This window comes from Loxodonta africana, chromosome 13 (genome assembly GCF_030014295.1).
Source record: "Loxodonta africana isolate mLoxAfr1 chromosome 13, mLoxAfr1.hap2, whole genome shotgun sequence".
NCBI lineage: Eukaryota > Metazoa > Chordata > Mammalia > Proboscidea > Elephantidae > Loxodonta > Loxodonta africana.
The window spans coordinates 15,462,046-15,479,583 of NC_087354.1; the positions used below are offsets into that span (position 1 = coordinate 15,462,046).

At 46.9% G+C, this 17,538-nt stretch overlaps 1 protein-coding gene across 1 annotated transcript in view; it reads left to right on the forward strand.

Moving 5' to 3' along the window:
* Positions 1 to 15,988, forward strand: part of TTC23 (tetratricopeptide repeat domain 23) — a 131,756-nt gene extending 115,768 nt beyond the window's left edge. Inside the window, exons 10-11 of the mRNA XM_003413795.4 lie at positions 11,595 to 11,677; positions 13,171 to 15,988. Coding sequence (XP_003413843.2) covers positions 11,595 to 11,677; positions 13,171 to 13,285 — 198 coding nt within the window. The 3' untranslated portion in view covers positions 13,286 to 15,988. The remainder of the gene's footprint in view (positions 1 to 11,594; positions 11,678 to 13,170) is intronic.
* Positions 15,989 to 17,538: the final 1,550 nt, after the last annotated feature.

Genomic DNA, 17,538 nt, shown 5'->3' on the forward strand with positions numbered 1-17,538 from the left:
GGAACTTGAGCAGGGCTTAGGAGGGGCAATAGATCTTCACTTAGCCCCTGCTGGCTCCTACTGGGTGGGGCTGGGCTGGGCTGGTACCATTATAAACCTTCTGCTTGAAAGTTTGAGTCCACCCACAGGTACCTTGGAAGAAAGGCCTGGTAGTCTAAAAAAAGCCTGGAGCACAGTTCTACTCTCACACATGTGGGGTCATCATGAGTCAGAGTTGACTTGATGGCAGCTGGTGGTGGTGGCTTGGCGTTAGGGTGCTGCCACCAGGGGCTGCTCATCAGTGGTTCCTCGTCTTCACAGCAGCCCTGCAGTCAGAATTCATAGCCTGCTGTTACCAAGAAGGGGCCTGAGGCTCAGTGTCATGAGCAAACTTTCCACTGACAGGTTACTTTGAAACAAAGGCTACGCTCTTTTTTTTGCAGTGTTTTGCCAAGAGTGGGTCTTGAGCCACTGGCATCAGGGTGGCCTTCTGAATCAGAGTCCCTGAGCAGAGCTCCAGGATCTCAGTTTTACCCAGCTTCCTGGGGAAAGCTTACGAATCATGCTCTGGGCCTCACTGCCTCCTCAGGGGCTGAAGATCAGTTCAGGTTCAAGAAACTCAGATTTCATCACCCAGATAACCTGTCGCGGAAGCTGGTGACATTGTTTTCCTCTCGTTTGGCCTCATTACTTATCTGTCCTGAAAGCAATGACTTTGACATTTTAAAGGCATCACATGTCAGAATCAGAGAGCAAAGGGTTGAAACTCGTATTCAGGGAGGTTGTGCACGCTGTGTAAACACAGCTCTCGTTTCCAGCTCTGCACGTGGACCCGTCCGAGGACAGGAGCACTAGGGCATGGGTGGGGAATTCACACATTTTTTTTTCACATCTGCTGCTGAGCCAGAGTTGCTTAAATTCCATATGTAGCGCTGGGGTCTGTGAAACCAGCCACTTTCTACAGCCACCATCCAAGGGGTAGCCTCTCTTGCTTTTAACACAAAGGCTGCTTCACCCAAGTTTTCAACTCAGTAGCAGGAACCCACTGAAGTGGCTTTTCCAGATGTGCCGCCCAGTGCTGAACCATCCTCCCAGGCATGAAAAACAGGAAGGCTTGAGGAGCAAGGCAGACAGCAGGATTAAAGTACTGACCAGAAAACCGTATGATGGATCTGTCTTTTAAAGGCATCTGCCAGCAGGGGAGATTAGGAGAACGCTCTTGGCTCCGAATGGAAATTTCCATAGCAAAAGTTCACATGCTTTTGCAGCACAGAGACATGATTTGATTCCAGGATGGGCATAATTGCCAACATTTTCATCCAGGTGAAAAGAAAGACTGAAAAGAGAATTCCTGACGACCGTTCTATAAGTCAGTCACATGGCTAATATCCCCGGGCCTGGTTCTATGTGAATGGAGCCTGGGTGGTGCAAACGGTTTGCCATCAGCTGCTAACCTAAAAGTTGCCGGTTCAAACCCACCCAGCAGCTCCACAGAAGAAAACTCTTGGCTATCTGTTTCCATGAAGATTATATAGAGAAGATCCTATGGAGCTGTTCCACTCTGTCACACATAGGGTCTCCGTGAGTTGGGGGCTGACTTGACGGTAGCTAACAACAGCAACAGTTACATTGTGAAGTGGGGTTTGGGTCCTATCCTTCATCTGGGCTCCATATCAGGGTTCAGTTCATTGCCTGATGACTTTAAAGCTGTGAACATCAAACATTTTCATAAAAGAATAATTTGATTTGTCTTCTGTCTCCAAGGGATTCAAAGCCCACTCTAATCTTTTGAAGGAAGAAGGGAAATTATTGTTCATTTGTGGGCCAAGCCTTGAGAGCAGACCGTCAGTCTTTGCTGTATTCTAGCCACTCCTCCAACTGCCCAGACGCCCGTACTTGACGTACAACTTGTATCTTGTGATTCCATCAGTGCCCACTTCGTTTTGCTTTCCCTTTCACATATTTGGCATTTGCTTTGTTGCCCTGGATACCAGGAGATCCAGAGCCAAATTTGGAGTCCACACAGAACCGTGTTCACCCTCCTTGTTTTCATGTTTAGATTCTCATTTTTCCTGATTTTCGAATCGGCTTCTCCTAACCTGGTGTTGGGCTGCAGCAATCACCTCAAATTCCTTTTTAAAGAGAGAAATGTATTAAAGATCTGTCAAGCAAGCACTCATCCTTGAAGATACTTGTTAATCGCTTGATATAGTAGGAGAACAGGATCATCCATTTCTAACCTTCTGTGGGGGAAACGTGGAGCCCCCCTTACCTGCTGCAGGTCTGGTGCGAGTGAGAATTGCAGGTCCCCTGGCCACAGCTGTCCTGGCTTCCTCAGCTGCGGGGAAGAGGGTTCTCTGCTAGGCCGGGCCCCTAACTCCAGCAGCCCAGGTACAGCGCCCCCCACATTTGCTGCACCTTAGAAAACACAGGCGTGGCATGTGTGCAGACTGCTTAGGAACAAGGCGGAGTTTACTGTGGAAAAGCTCCAGGAATATCCAAGCTCTTCCTCTGTCCTAGTGAGTGAACAATGCCTTAAAAAAAAAGAAAAACAAACCATGTGCCAACAAGCTAACTCTGACTCATGGTAACCCCATCTATGTCAGAGCAGATTGCCAGGCCTTTCTTCTGAGGCACCTCTGGGTAAGTTCAAACTGCCAATCATTCAGTTAGTAGTCAAGTTATACCAACCAGGAACTCAAACAATGCCTTAGGGTTTCCTAAAGGGGCACCAGGGTGCAGGGAGGCACAGAACTGCAGGTCTGGACAGACCACCCTGGTCTGAGACTATCTGGCAATTTGTCAGAACCTTGCTGGACACATGGGAACCGCGAGTTTATGGGTAGATGGCCAAGGGCAAGGGAGAGGCAAGCTCTCCTACCGCATAAATGCTGTGTGCCCTTCAACACCTTGGAAGAGTAATGTTTGGCCTGGACATACTCAGGAAGCAGTGCCTGTGATAGGCGAGCTCCATCTCATCAGGGAAGCATGCCAAGGAGAGGCAGCTCAGGGCTCAGCTTTAGGAGATTCTGGGTCTCTTGCTCTAGCTGCCTCAGGAATAGGCATATCCTATTTTGACATAAAAAGCTGGCTCTCCGCTTGAACAACGAAGCCCTAACTTGTATGTAGCGTGCAGCAGGATGCCTGTCAGTAGCTAGTCATGCTGATGCATTTGTTTTCTAAATATTTGTGTTGCAGTTGTCCTGGAGAGAAATGATGGTAGCTTGCTCCAAGACAGTGGCCAGGGGATGGAGCAAAGTCGTGGGGGAGTCGAGGGATGTCGATAAGGATATAGAACCCACAGCACTTGGCAACGTAGAGGTGAGAAGGGAGGGAGACAGCAAAGGTGACATCCACATTTCCAAGGCTGGCACACAGCAGAGACAGGAGAAGCCACTGGGAGCAACCGTGTGGGTGGCAGTGCCTGGACCTCCCTCCATCTCTCTCAGTTCCCAATTCCGTCCTCATCCAAGGGTCTCTGTTCTCCACCTTACCTGTATTTCTCTCGTGGACCCCCACCCACAGGTGCATCAATCCTTGGATCTTAGGATGAGTGGCCTCTCAAGTAAGGGAGAGACAGGACGTGTGTATGTGCATCTGCGTGTCTACGTGTGTATGTGCATGTGTGCACGTGTGCATGTGTGTGCAGGTATGTATGTATGTGTGTGTGTGTGTGAGAGAGAGAGAGAGAGAACATGCACACAGGGGTGTGCTCTTGCAAACACTTCCCAATCTTTCTGCCTGGGCCTGCCCCACACACCTCCCTGCCTGGTGCCGTCACCTGGCTGACTCCTCATCCTCAGGCCTCACCTCCAGTGTCACCTGCTCAGGAAGGCCTTTGCTAACTCACATATGCTCTACCACCACCAACACCCTCCCTTTTATTCTTGTAGCCCCGTTTTCTTTTTTCCCCTAGCACTTAGCGCATGTCGTTATAACATGCTTATTTGTATATTTTTCATGTCCATCCCCCCATGACACTGGACGCCCCCTGAAAGCAAAGCCCACACCTGTCCGCTCTCTGTTCCCCCACTGAGCCGGGCACAGGATGGCTGTCACTTGGTGGGCACACCGAGGATTGAGTGGATGTGGTGGGGTCCATTTGTAGTCAGGACGAACTCGACAAAATCAGCTACCGCCCTCAATGCTCTGCACGGGAAAATGCCACTTGATGAGTTGTGTTTGGTTTCTCCTTTCAGTTCTGCAAGGTTATCGTTTAAATGATCATTCCTGCCTTCACTGCAATGATTAGTCAATGATAGTTTTTTTTTTTTCTTTAACACATTTAAGACATTTCACACTCCCATATATCATGGTTTCTGAAGATTACTTTCTTTATTAGTATTAGCCTTGAGAATTGACAGGAAAACAAGCATAATTCAAGGTCCCTGGGTGGTTTCTCCAGCGTGGATATAATCTAGGATCAGATAGTATGTGTAAGGAAAAGCAGTGATTTCACAGAATTAATTAAAACTTTTTCCTCTCTCTGGCTTTGCTTTTCATCTCATGTAAAGAGAAAATATAAGTAATAGCATGACAGACCATACCAGGAATGAAAAAAAAAAAAAATCTTCCTCCGTTTTGTATTATTGAGCTGTGTAACCTTTCCATTTAAATGACAATTGCGGTCCCTGCTGCCAAAACCCAAACCCACTGCCATCAAGTCAATTCCGACTCATAGCGACCCTATAGGACAGAGTAGAACTGCCCCATAGAGTTTCCAAGGAGCGCCTGGCAGATTTGAACTGCCGACCTCTTGGTTAGCAGCCGTAGCACTTAACCACTACGCCACCAGGGTTTCCTTTTGCTTCCTGCTGCAGTGATAGGTAATTCAGAGGATCATTTATCAGCACTTTCATTGTTTGAAACTCACTGATAGAAATTCTGATTTTATCCCAGGACCTTAGGGACAGGGTTGAGGGAGGGAGGGATAGCCACGACACCCCCAGTCCACTTCTGCAGTGGAGCTGCTGGGAACATGGCCCTGAATAATGACCACAAATTTTTAGAGATCCCAAAACACAGAAAATATGCCTCCTTGTGAGTTTGGGTATTTAACTATTGTGTTTTGTTTTTTTTTTAAGCCAGGGTATACTGAGTCAAGGAGCCCTGGTGGCACAGTGGTTAAAATGCTCATCTGCTAACTGAAATATCAGTGGTTCGAACCCACTAGCCACTCCTCAGGAGAAAGAAAAGGCAGCCTGCTTCCCTAAAGATTACAGCCTTGGAAAGCCTGTGGGGTAGTTCTGTCCTGTCCTATAGGGTCTCTATGAATTGGAATCAACTTGATGGCAGTGGGTATACTGAGTCAGCTTACCTGCACTCATCGCTGCCACTGACCGACTCCTCTGTCCACTGGGTAAGGGTGGCAGCTCAGAGAGAGGCCACAGGTAGGAGGACAGCAAGCTGACGCTCCTCTTTCAGCTCCCGGGGCTCCAGCCTTCAAAACTCCGTGTCAAAAATAATTTTTAAAACTTGCACCAGATGCCTAAGATTATCTCTTAACTATCCTAGCTTGACAAGGGGCTCCTGAGAGAAGAGGGAACAGCACTCTTTCTGCTCTTGAGCTTGATGGGATTATAATTTTGAAGATTTTTGATATTGTTCTCACAATGGACCATCCTTACCAGAGGTTTTAGTCACTGACATATCCCTGAAGCCCCATGGCCCTAATGACGGTCTTAGTTGTCTGGTGCTACTATAACAGAAGTACCACAAGAGGCTGGCTTCAACAAACAGAAGTTTATTCTCTCACAGTTTAGGAGGGTAGAAGTCTGAATTTAGGGTGCCAGTTCCCAGAGGTTTTCTCTCTCTGTCAGCTCTGGGGGAAGGTCCTTGTCATTAATCTTCCCCTGGACTAGTAGCTTCTCAGCATGGGGACCCTGGGTCCAAACGACACACTCTGCTCCTGGCAGTTCTTTCTTGGTGGCATGAGGTTCCCTCCACCCTGCTCACTTCTCTCTTTTATATCTCAAAAGAGATTGACTCAAGGTACAACTTAATCCTGTAGATTGAGTTCTACTTTATTAGCATAAAAACCTGTTGCCACTGAGTCGATTCCAACCCATAGTAACACTGGAGGACAAGACTAGAACTGCCCCATACGGTTTCCAAAGAGCAGCTGGTGGATTCGAACTGCTGATCTTTTGGTAGCAGCAGCCCATAGCTGTTAACCACTGCACCACAGGGCTCCCTCATTAGCATAGCTCCCTCTAATCCTGCCTCATTAACGTCATAGAGGCTAGGATTTACAGCACCTAGGATAATCACATCAGATCACAAATGGTGGACAACCACACAATACTGGGAATTCCGGCCTAGCGAAGTTGACACACATTTTTAGAGGACACAGTTCGATCCATAACGCCATGCCTTATGGTTCCATATAAGAATGTCCTCAGCATATTTATTTGTTCATTTATTTATTCATTCAGCAAATAATGCATCTACTTATATCCCTGGGACACAAAGGTGAGCAAGGAAAAGTGGCCCTTGCCCATGAGCGTCTTGCAGTCTAGAATAAGTGCCAGCCTCACCCTGGGTCTTCCTGTGGAAGTCCCCCGTGTAGACAGGGGAAGGGGAGTCAAGGGGAGGACCAGCTCACTGTGCGCTATTTAAGGAGTAATAGACCTGTAAGCGATTCCCCACCCCCACTGCAGATAAAATCAAAGAGAATAACCACAACATATGGCTTCCTAAAGTTCGTCTGGAAAATTTTCAGTTTTTTGTCCACTTTAAAGGAAAATGAGAAACACCCTTTCATTGCTGATTTCAAGAAGTGTGGACTGGACTGCTTGGAAGAATCTGGAGAGCACAGATCCCTTTGTTTATGGTGGAGAATGTTCTAATGTCCACATCTGGGTGTCCTCTACTTAGCTCAGTGAGGAGGTTGCAGGGCTGGGCTCCCAGTAAGTGCAGTTAACTCCTATTGACTTTGTCATTGTCTGTGTTTGTAACAGAAGATTTGAAAGACCTACTTCACCCCAAGATGCTTAAACAAATTTAGCTAGAAGCTGCCAATCATTTAAAACTTCAGTTTGTGCTTTTTAGATATAGTTATGTAAAACAGTTTCCAGTAAGAATCAGTATTGGGTTTCTTTGCAATTAAAGAAGAAAAGTATATCACTTGAAGGCTATTTCAATTAATGGATGAACTGTTTTTTGTATCTTGGTGCCTGGTATGGCCTCCCAGGCCGTTGTAGTCACAAAAGGGACAAACCCATCTGTTTGTCTCCTGGTTGACACCCCTTTGCATCCCTTCTGACTTCAGCTGGAATCTCAGGCAACACTCCTTAGTTGCGATGCTGTGTTGACTGCTGTCAGGTTGGCCCCCGACCCATGGCAACCCCATGCACAATAGGATTGGGCTGTTGTGATCCATAGGGTTTTCATGGGCTGATTTTCCAAAGTAGATTGCCGGACCTTCCTTCCTAGTCTGTCTTAGTCTGGAAGCTCCACTGAAACCTGTTCGGCATCTTGGCAACATGCAGGCCTCCAGTGACAGACCAGTGTTGGCTCCGCATGAGGTGCACTGGTTGGGAGTTGAACCCGGTCTCTCATAGGGAAGTTGAGAATTCTACCAATGAACCACCACCGCCCTCTTAGAAAAATCTATTAATACCAGAAGAGAGGGGTCTTGGCTAGAGCCCAGGGGGGATAGTGGGGGTGAAGCTCGCCTCTCTGGGCTCCATTATTGGAAAGGGTAGCTTCCCACAACCTTGATCCTCCCGCCTATTGTTCCACTAACAATATGTCCCCAGGAAAAAGACTAGCAGTCAAGGTCTGAAACAATGTAGGGCTTAGTACCCCCCCCAAAAAATAACCAAACCCACTGCTGTCGAGTTAATTATGACTCATAGCGACCCTATAGGACAGAATAGAGCTGCCCCGTAGAGTTTCCAAGGACCACCTGGTGGATTCTAACTGCCAACCTCTTAGTTAGCAACCGTAGCACTTAACCACTACGCCACCAGGGTTTCCAGGGCTTAGTACAGCCAGTGAGAATTTGTAAAAATACACTCAATTGCCTCGTCATTCGCTGAGGGGATTCATCAGTATTCAGCTATTAGTATCTCTTCTAGAGAATGGGGGCTGGGCGGGGGGCAGGGTGGGCAGGGGAGAGGACGCTTCCCTAACCAAAGTGGTGGGATGGAAATTCCTCGAGTTTTCAATTTCCAAGGCCACGTGTAAGGCAGACCCAGCCGAGACCTCAGTCTCAAATAAACCGTTATAATGTGAGTAAAATTCTAATGCCAGAGTGAATGAATTAACACCAAGCCATGCCGACATCAGCTCTTCTCAAAACGAGATGGAGGCACTCATAAATGTGTAAACAGGAAAGATGGAGTAGATCTAAAATTAGACTTGATTTTTTACACAGAGTGAAGGTATTTCTTGTCATGTAGCAGAAAATGAAGTCTGTTCCTGCAGAAAGTGTTAGCCCTTGAGAGAGGCCTCTCTCAGACTTGCTTCTTACTCCTTGTCCCCTTCTGAGCACCTCCTCTGTTGAGCCCTGAGTGGAGTAAGTGCCCCACTACATTAAAGAGGAGACTCACCCGGGCTTCCAATAGCTATAACTCAAGCAGGAGATGAGTACTGGGAGAGCTTCCATAAGCAACACGGGTGTCCAAAACCCTCCCCCAGCCCCTTCCCTTCAAAGCAACACAGAACTTTCTAAAACTTCTAATTTCCAAGGTCATGACAATCTGTCTTCAGATTAAAGCAAAACTGGCCCAAAGCCATGTAATGGGCAGCATCTAGACTAGGCCAGGCCAAGGCCCCAGTGCAGATTTCCAAAGGCTGGGGCTTGTTTGATGCAGTGGCTGGGAGCCTTGCCTTTGCAGAAAATGAATAATGGAAAAATTTTACTACTTCCTGGTTGTATATAATTCAACTAAAAATAGTGAATACTTTGTTATTTAAAAAATCCTGCCGTATTCTAGTCAGATAATATTTCTTTCCTCCAGAAAACAACCACACTCTCAGATTTCTAGATTGAAACAAAGATTCAGGCAGTTTTGATATTTCCCACAGCTTAGAAAGACAAAGCATCTTGGCTGTTTGCATTTTAACGTTTTTGAAGCCCTAAAAATGGTTGGTGGATCAGAATGAATAAACAGGCTCAGTACTAAGTTCCCAAACCCTCACGCTTTTTTTCTTAATCAAGATGTTAACATGTCGAAAAACTAATTTAGTCTTTTAAAAATATATTATGAAATCTTTCAGACATGCAGAAAAGTATGAAGAATAATATAGCAATCATCTCTTAACTCACTCTTCTACGCAAAACATTACCTACACAGTTGAAGCCTCCTGTGTTTCCTACCCTGCCCGTCCCCAGGAAGCACCAATCCTGAATTTGATAGAATCATTCCCATTCTTTTCTTTATTATTCCACTCTGGTTTTGTCTTGCATGTTTTTAAATTTCGTATAGGAGTCCCTAGGTAGTAAAAAGGGTTAAGTGCTCGACTACTAGCTGGAAGGTTCGCTATTCAAAACCCACCCAGAGGTGCCTCAGAAGACAGGCCTGGAGATCTGCTATTGAAAAGTCATGGCTTTGAAAACTCTGTGGGGTATGCCATCGACAGGATGACAACTAACAACAAACTTCATATAAGTAATATGTATATTATATACATTCATCTCTAATTGGCTTTTCCCCCTCGACTTTGCAATCATTAGATGACCTATGTGGATATATATATATAGTTGTTGTTATGCGCCATAGAGTCAGTTCCAACTCACAGCAACCCTGTAGGACAGAGCAGAACTGCCCAAAGTTTCCAAGGAATGGGTGGTGGATTGAACTGCCGACCTTTTGGTTAGCAGCCCAGCTCTTAACCATTGCACCACCAGGGCTCCCATATGTATGTGTGTGTATATATATATACACACACATGTGTATCAAACATTTGTATGATATCATATATGTCATAGATATGATACAATATGTATGTATATCACAATTTTACTTATCCATTACTAAATGTTGCCAAATTGCTCTACAAAGCAATTGTACACTGTTGTGAGTTGCTGTTGAGTCGATTCCTGCTCATAGTGACCCCATGCATGCAGAGTAGAACTGCTCCACAGGGTTTTCAAAGCTGTGACCTTTTGGAAGCAGATCGCCAGGCTTGTCTTCTGAGGCACTCCTGGGTGGGTTCAAACCACCAACCTTTCAGCTAGTTGTCAAGCACTTACATGTTTGCACCACCTAGGGAAAGAATTTCTGTTGCTTCATGTCTTTGACAAAGCTTGGTGTTATCATACTATAATTTTTGCAATATGATGGGTGAAAGGGCACCTCACCGAAGTTTTCATTTGCTTTTCTGGTTACTAGTGAGACTGAATGTGCTTATTAGCCATCCTCATTGACCAATGTATTTGAATTACCTCTTTATATCTTTTGCCCATTTTTTAATTGGGAACTGCCCATTTTTATTTTTCTCATTGCTTGTAGGAGTTCTTTATGTATTCTGAGTGCTAATCCTTTCTCTTATGTTCACTGTGAATATCTCCCTCAGTCTGTGGTTTGTCTTTGTACCTTACATGTGGTGAATTTTGATGCACAGATATTTTGAGTTTAATATGGTTAAATTGTATGTTTTACTTTATGGTTTGTCTAGATCTTGTCTAACAAATACTTCTTTACCTCCAGGTCATAAAGATACTCTCCAATATTTTCATCTAGTAGTTCCAGGTTTTGCATTTCACATTTGGTTCTTTTATGCATCTGGGATTAATATTTGTGTTTGGTATGGGATGGGGATCTGTTGCTTTTCCATTCACAAACAGTGATCCCAGCACCACTTACTGAATAGACGGTAGCTTCCTCACTGCCCCTGCTATGCCATTTCTGTCATATACCAAGTACTAGGCTCGCCGTCCTAGTCCATTGGTCTATTTGTCTATCCCTGGGTTAAAACCACACTGTCTTGATTACCACAGTTTTGTAAAAAGACTTGGCATCCAGTAAAGCAAAGTTCATACACCTCGTTCTTCTTCAAAATTATTTTGGCCATTTTTGGCACAATTTTATCTCCTTTTTTTATTTTCTCTGGGTCTGGTACAAGCAATCAATGGCAAGGCAATAAACAGAAGGGAAAAATCGAATCAAAATTAGCCCTGGACAATCCAGAAACTGAATATTTAGCTACTAATAACTAAGAAATTGCTGTGTAGTAATGAATGCCCATAGATAAAAGCATTTATTTGCAAAAACAAAATTATTAAAAAAAAAAAAAACCAACAACAACAACTTTCCTGTGCTGTAGTAAGGGACATTTAAAAATAGAAACTAGAGACTGTCTTCTGGGCAATATCAATGTTCTTGCCTTTTATTACTTTTAAACACATTTTTGCACACAGGTAGTCTACTGAGAGTTCTATGACACAGTGCCAAAACTGTACACTGGTTCCCTGGATCCCCCAGAGCATTCCAGATCAGAGATCAGGCTGTATCTCCATGGAGACACCCTGAGAACTCACTAATCCTACCATAACATGGGTCTGTGAATGAAGTATTATTTCTCTCATTCAAGGGAGGTTTTATTCTCTGCAAAATGCTCTCAGTGACATTTTTATAACCTCACGATTACAACTTGGTGTTCTGCAGTGTCTTCAAATTCAGACCCTCTTATACGGACCACAGGACAAGAGGACCCTGGCCACCCAGCAGTCTGTGAACGTCCTGTCCAAGTGAGTTGGCTTTTCTTCACAACATTCCTCTGAGTATGTCGTTCCTTTGCTATTCATAATCTCAGAAGAAGCTGGTTCTAGAAGGTTCTGAGGTAACCTGTAGAAAGTTTCACTAACAGACATTTCATAACTCATAAACTATGCAAGGCCAGTTCCTTTGAAAATCTAGTTGTGGAACATAGTCTTTGCCCAGGTTTTCAAGAAGTTATCTTTTGAATAATGGCACAAGCTCGTGCTGGATTTCATCATCCCACAGCCCTGCTCGGAGCTGCCCTGAGCTTTCAGGGCCTAGCACTCTGCCATGGAGCTCACCCCACCTCACAGTGCCTGTGTCCCTGGCAGCCCGTGGCTGACTGCAAAACGCGTGCTCAGGAAAGCCCTGAAGCAGCCGGGGGCCACAGTGTGGACACAGCCAGCAAGGGGCGCTGTCTCAGGGCCGAGAATGTCAGCCTCCACCACCACCCCCAGCACCACCCCACTGTATTGCCGTCAAACCAGCTCCGACTCACAGCCAGCCTATGTGTGTCAGAGTAGAGCTGTGCTCTGTAGGGCTTTCAGTGGCTGATTTTTCGGAAGTAGATCGTCTTTCTTCTGAGGCATCTCTGCGCGGACGTGAACGTCCAACCTTTCTATTAGAAGCCGGGTTCATTAACCGTTTATACCACCAGGGACTCAGTCAGAGGTGTAACTAGGGCAGGGCAGGTAGGGAAGGTATTGTACCAACCCTGGGCGTGTGGCACCACTGGGTAGTTTCTATTAACCAGTACAGCCAGCGATGTATTTATGGAAAATGACGCGTACGACAGGCGCTGAAATTGCGCCCAAATCCAAAAATCTGACGCCCCTCTTGTAGATAACTTTACCATAATATCAGGTCAAAAATACAAGTCAAGCACCTTAATTTTTTAATTAACACATCACCATGCTTGAGGAAGGACACTGGGTGGTACCAGGATAATAGAAACTGCTCAGCGGCGCCCTGTACCCAGGGCCAGTGCAATACTCTAGATACACCACCAGTCCCTCTTAAACAGGGACGATGAACCAAAGAGGCCTCCGACCGATTTCATCAATCCTTTTTGCTCCTGTTCTGCTCCCTGAGCCAGCTAAGGATTGTCTCAGCTTAGCAAGACTAATCACAAGGAATTAGAAACCAGGAGGAAAAAAAATTGTGTTTTATGTTTTTGTGGCACGCTTCTCTTTCATTTCCATTCCCTCCTGAGGTTTTTCATTAAATGTAGCTCGGTAGTTGCTACGCGTGCCTTTACAAGAACATGGGCCGTGGAGGAGGCCGTGAGCGCGGGCTGTGGAGGAGGCTGTGCTCATGGGCTGTGGAGGAGGCCCTGAGCTCGGGTTGTGGAGGAGGCTGTGCTCATGGGCTGTGGAGGAGGCCATGAGCGCGGACTGTGGAGGAGGCTGTGCTCATGGGCTGGGGAGGAGGCCATGAGCACGCCTGAGGCGCTCACTCACCACCACTCTTTGCTTTCTCGCAGGGCCCCGGACGTTGTTGGGAAGCCACGGCAGGCTCAGAAAGCCAGGCCAGCCTTGTGCCCTGCGGTACCTCAGCACCCTGCACCTGGGAAGGCCAGGGCCAACACAGCTGACTAAGGCATCCCATCACCCCAAAGAAAGCTCTGGTCAGACCTGAGTGCTTATATTTTAGGGTACTGCATAAATCTCTCTCCAACTAGAAGACAGGATTCAACAACCATTGCATAGCTTTCAAGGCTGACAGTTTGCTCCAAGATGCAACAGTGATACCACAAACCTCCCACAGGCCACATTTTGACAATGGATGCCCTTCAAGGGGACCTGGTGCTTGTATAAAGCATTTTTTTTTTTTTTTTTTACCACCAGAGTGGTTTTTCTTGCCAACAAAAATGTTTACCCATCAGCACTGCTGAAAGGCTTCCCTTCAAAAACTCAAAACTGCCTGCACCTTGCACAGGTCTGGAGTCAGATTTGGAGCTATAGCATTCTGGGAAAAGCCCTTTTTTATATGAAGGTAACAGGGACCAAGAAGAGAGTGGTGATAAAGTGGAAGCTGAGGCTGTGGTGTCCAATGTAAGTGCTCAGGTGTATGTGTTTAAAATGAAGCCTGCCTCGGAGAGCCTCGGAGTCTGAAAAGGGGCCCTGAGGGGTAACCTTCATTCACATCATCAGTCGCTCATCAGGTTTGTCAAGCACCTAGTATGCTCCCCATAAGAACTCGGGGCCCACAGTCAACAAGGCACACACGGTCCCTGTCGTCTCAGAGCTTACGATTGATGTGAATGCTGTAGATTCTACAGGTCACGAGGGCATTAGTCCCTGACCGTGGCAGCAATTGCAACACAGGAAAAGAGTGATAGAGGGACCTGACTTGGCCTCAAGGTTAGGGGAGGCAGGGCAGGGAAGCGAAAGCCAAACTGATGGCGTGAGGCCGGCACCGAGAGGCTGCTGGGGGGTCCTGACTGCTCTGTTGTGCTCCTGTGGCCTCTGTCCTCCTGGCGGGGAAAAACTGGCGGCTTCTGCTTGGAGTGTCTTTGTGAGCTGGCCCAGCCTGGGCCTTGCTCCCCTGCTCTCCCCAACAGTGGTCCAGGCTCAGCATGTATGTGGGGTGTGAGCTGCAGCAGGTGGAGGGGTGTACCTTAGTGCCCGCAGCGGTCTTCAGGTTCCTGTAGGGAGGCTGTAGTCACACCAAAGTAGCTAGTGCAGGGCAGAGTTTAGCACCCTTCTTCTGCCCTTTGCTGATGATACCAGTGCTGGAACGAGGCAGGTGGAGGCATGAGTGCAGGTGGTGCTTTCCCTTCTCCCTCCCTCAGCCCCTGGGCACAGCCCAGGGAGGCTGCAGCCTGGTACGGGGACAGAAGGATGGCAGCAGGATCTCAGCACTCCGGCCTGCCCTTCAGGCCCCAGTAGGAAACTCAAACCCCACTGGCCCTACCTGTGTAGGGCACCACCTTGAGAGGAGATGGGGAAAACAAACCACAAAGGGCCGTGATAGGGCAGAGAGAGCCTGGGGTGACTTCACATAGGTCGTGGTGCCTGTGCCAAAATGACTTTGTAGTCTGCTGAGAGCACTGCCTTCTGCCATCCTGGAGGGCAGGGTCTCTCCTGGCCCCCGTGGGTTCAGAAACGGATCCTGGTGCCGTATGGGCAGTGAGGGAGGCCACCCACTTGAGGCAGCATAGTGTCAGCGGACCTGCACAGTCCTGCTCGTCCTCCCGGCCAGCTCTGTTCACCCTCAATTCAGTCCTCTGGGCCCATGTTCCTGGTTCCTGTGCCCCGTGGCTTATGTGGCTGCCTCTTTTTTATTACCGTGGAGTTCTTCTATTTGTTTATTGTGGTAAAAATATACATAACAAAACATTTCAGCATTTTTACATGTACAATTACATTCATCAGGTTATGTAAATTGTCACCACTGTCTCCAAACTCCTGCTGAGTTTTTCCCTTATGTATTCTTGTGTGTTCCCTTATGTAGTCCCCTTCTTTGACACCCAGTTTCCTTCATTCCTTTCTACACTGATTCCCACTCTCCCTCCTTTTCCTCCTTGCCACTCCCAGCTTCCTGCCCACAGCCATACCCTTCCCCATACCACCACCAGAAGAAAAAAAAATCCTCTCCCTCCTCCATCTCAGGGAGGCCCAGAAAGTCCAGGTGGACTGGCCTTCCCTTTCTATCTGCCTGAATCAAGGCAGCACTTCCCAGCCTTTTTTCTGTCCTGGCACAGATTTCTGTGCAGTATGCTCAGGTACACAGGAAAACCTGCCCAGGCCGGGAGCCCACTGGCTCCAGATCCCACCTGGTCACCTGCACCCCTATAACCCATGTGGAGTGTGCACGCTGACTGGGGAGCTTCAAGCAAGGGCTCTTGGATTGCAGGAGCCAACTCTGGATAACAGCAAGAAAAGAGTATTGCACAACTGTGGGGCAGTTATTGGCGGGCAACGCTCAGTAACTAGGTCTTGGAAAGGTTAGGTTCCAGGGCAGGTGGCAGCAACAGGCAGACCATGTCTTCAGGGGCCACTAGCAAGAGGATTTCTCCCCTCAAGACTCAGTTCCTGGGAGTGTCTGCCTGGCCTAACATGACTGGTAGGTCTTGATTATTAACCATCCCCCCAACGCAGCATGCAATGGGAGTGGGGTACCCCTAAAGGGAAGGTAAGGGTACAGTTGCCAGAAGATTGGACAGAAATGCTAGGCAGGTATGTAAACAGCAGGTGCCACAACAGTGCCCTGTCCTCTGCACCGTGTTCCATTCACTGACTGACTCACTGCTTTCCTCCTCCCTGGAGCCAGAAGGAAATGACGTGGTAAGGTTGACTTTTCTCCCCTTTCTGCATAAGATATATAGGGGGGAGAAAACTAATTTTAAACTTTATTTTTAAACAATGGGAGGGGGAGAAAAATCAGAAGCAAACACACACACACACAACTTGAAGCACCAGTAAGATGCTACCAAAAAAAAAAAATCCGTTGCCATTGAGTCGACTCCGACTGACAGCGACACATTCCCAGGAGGCAGACCCGGGCATGAGAGCTGATGTTGCCTTTCCCCACGTGCCTAGCAACAAGCTCCATCCTCTGCCCAGCCGAGGCTCTTCCTCAGCAATTTGTTCTTTGGCAAATCTTGCACACCTAGCAATTGTAAAGTGTTTCAGTGTTTTTAACACAAACCTTTCTTAGTTCATATATTTGCAACATTCCCATCTGTTGGTATACCAAAAACTCAAACCAAACCCATTGCCCTCGAGTCAATTCCGACTCATAGCGACATTTCAGGACAGAGTAGAACTGCCCCATAGAGTTTCCAAGGAGCAGCTGGTGGATTTGAACTGCTGACCTTTTGGTTAGTAGCCATAGCTCTTAACCACTACACCACCAGGATTTGTATATATGTTATTAGTATAGGGTACCATAAAAAAAACATTGCCATAGAGTTGAGTCTTACTCACGGCAATCCTGTAGGATAGAGTAGAACAGCCCCATAGGGTTTCCAAGGCTATAAATCTTTTTTTGTTTGTGTTTGTTTTTATTGTACTTTAGATGAAGGGTTACAGAGCAAACAATACATGTATTGTTTTGTGACACTGGTAGCCAACCACACAACATATCAACACTCTCCCCTTCTCAGCCGTGGGTTCCCCATTACCAGCTTTCCTACCCGCTCCTGCCTTCGCGTCCTTGCCCCTGGTCTGGGGTGCCCATTTAGTCTTGTTTTATGGGCCTGTCTAACCTTTGGCTGAAGGGTAAACCTCAGGAGTGACTTTATTACTGAGCTATAAGGGTATCCAGGGGCCATACTCTCAGGGTTTCTCCAGTCTGTCAAACCAGTAAGTCTGGTCTTTTTTTCTGTGTATGAGTTAGAATTTTGTTCTACATTTTTCCCCAGCTATGTGCAGGACCCTCTATTGTGATCCCTGTCAGAGCAGTCAGTGGTGGTAGCCAGGCATCATCTAGTTGTGCTGGACTCAGTCTGGTGGAGGCTGTGGTAGTTGTGGTCCATTAGGCCTTTGAACTAATCTTTACCTTGTATCTTTGGTTTTCTTCTTTCTTCCTTGCTCCAGATGGGGTGAGACTAGTGGAGTATCTTAGATGGCCACTCACAAGCTTTCTAAGACCCCAGACGCTACTCACCAAAGTAGAATGTAGAACATTTTCTTTATAAACTATGTTATGCCAATTGAAATAGATGATCCCCGAAGCCATGGTCTCCAGAGCCCTCAGCCCAATGATTCAGTCCCTCAGGCTCAGGGGGTTTGGATGTGTCTATGGAGTTTCTGGAAACCCTTGTGGTGTAGTGGTTAAGTGCTACGGCTGCTACCAAAAGGTCAGCAGTTCCAATCCACCAGGCGCTCCTTGGAAACTCTATGGG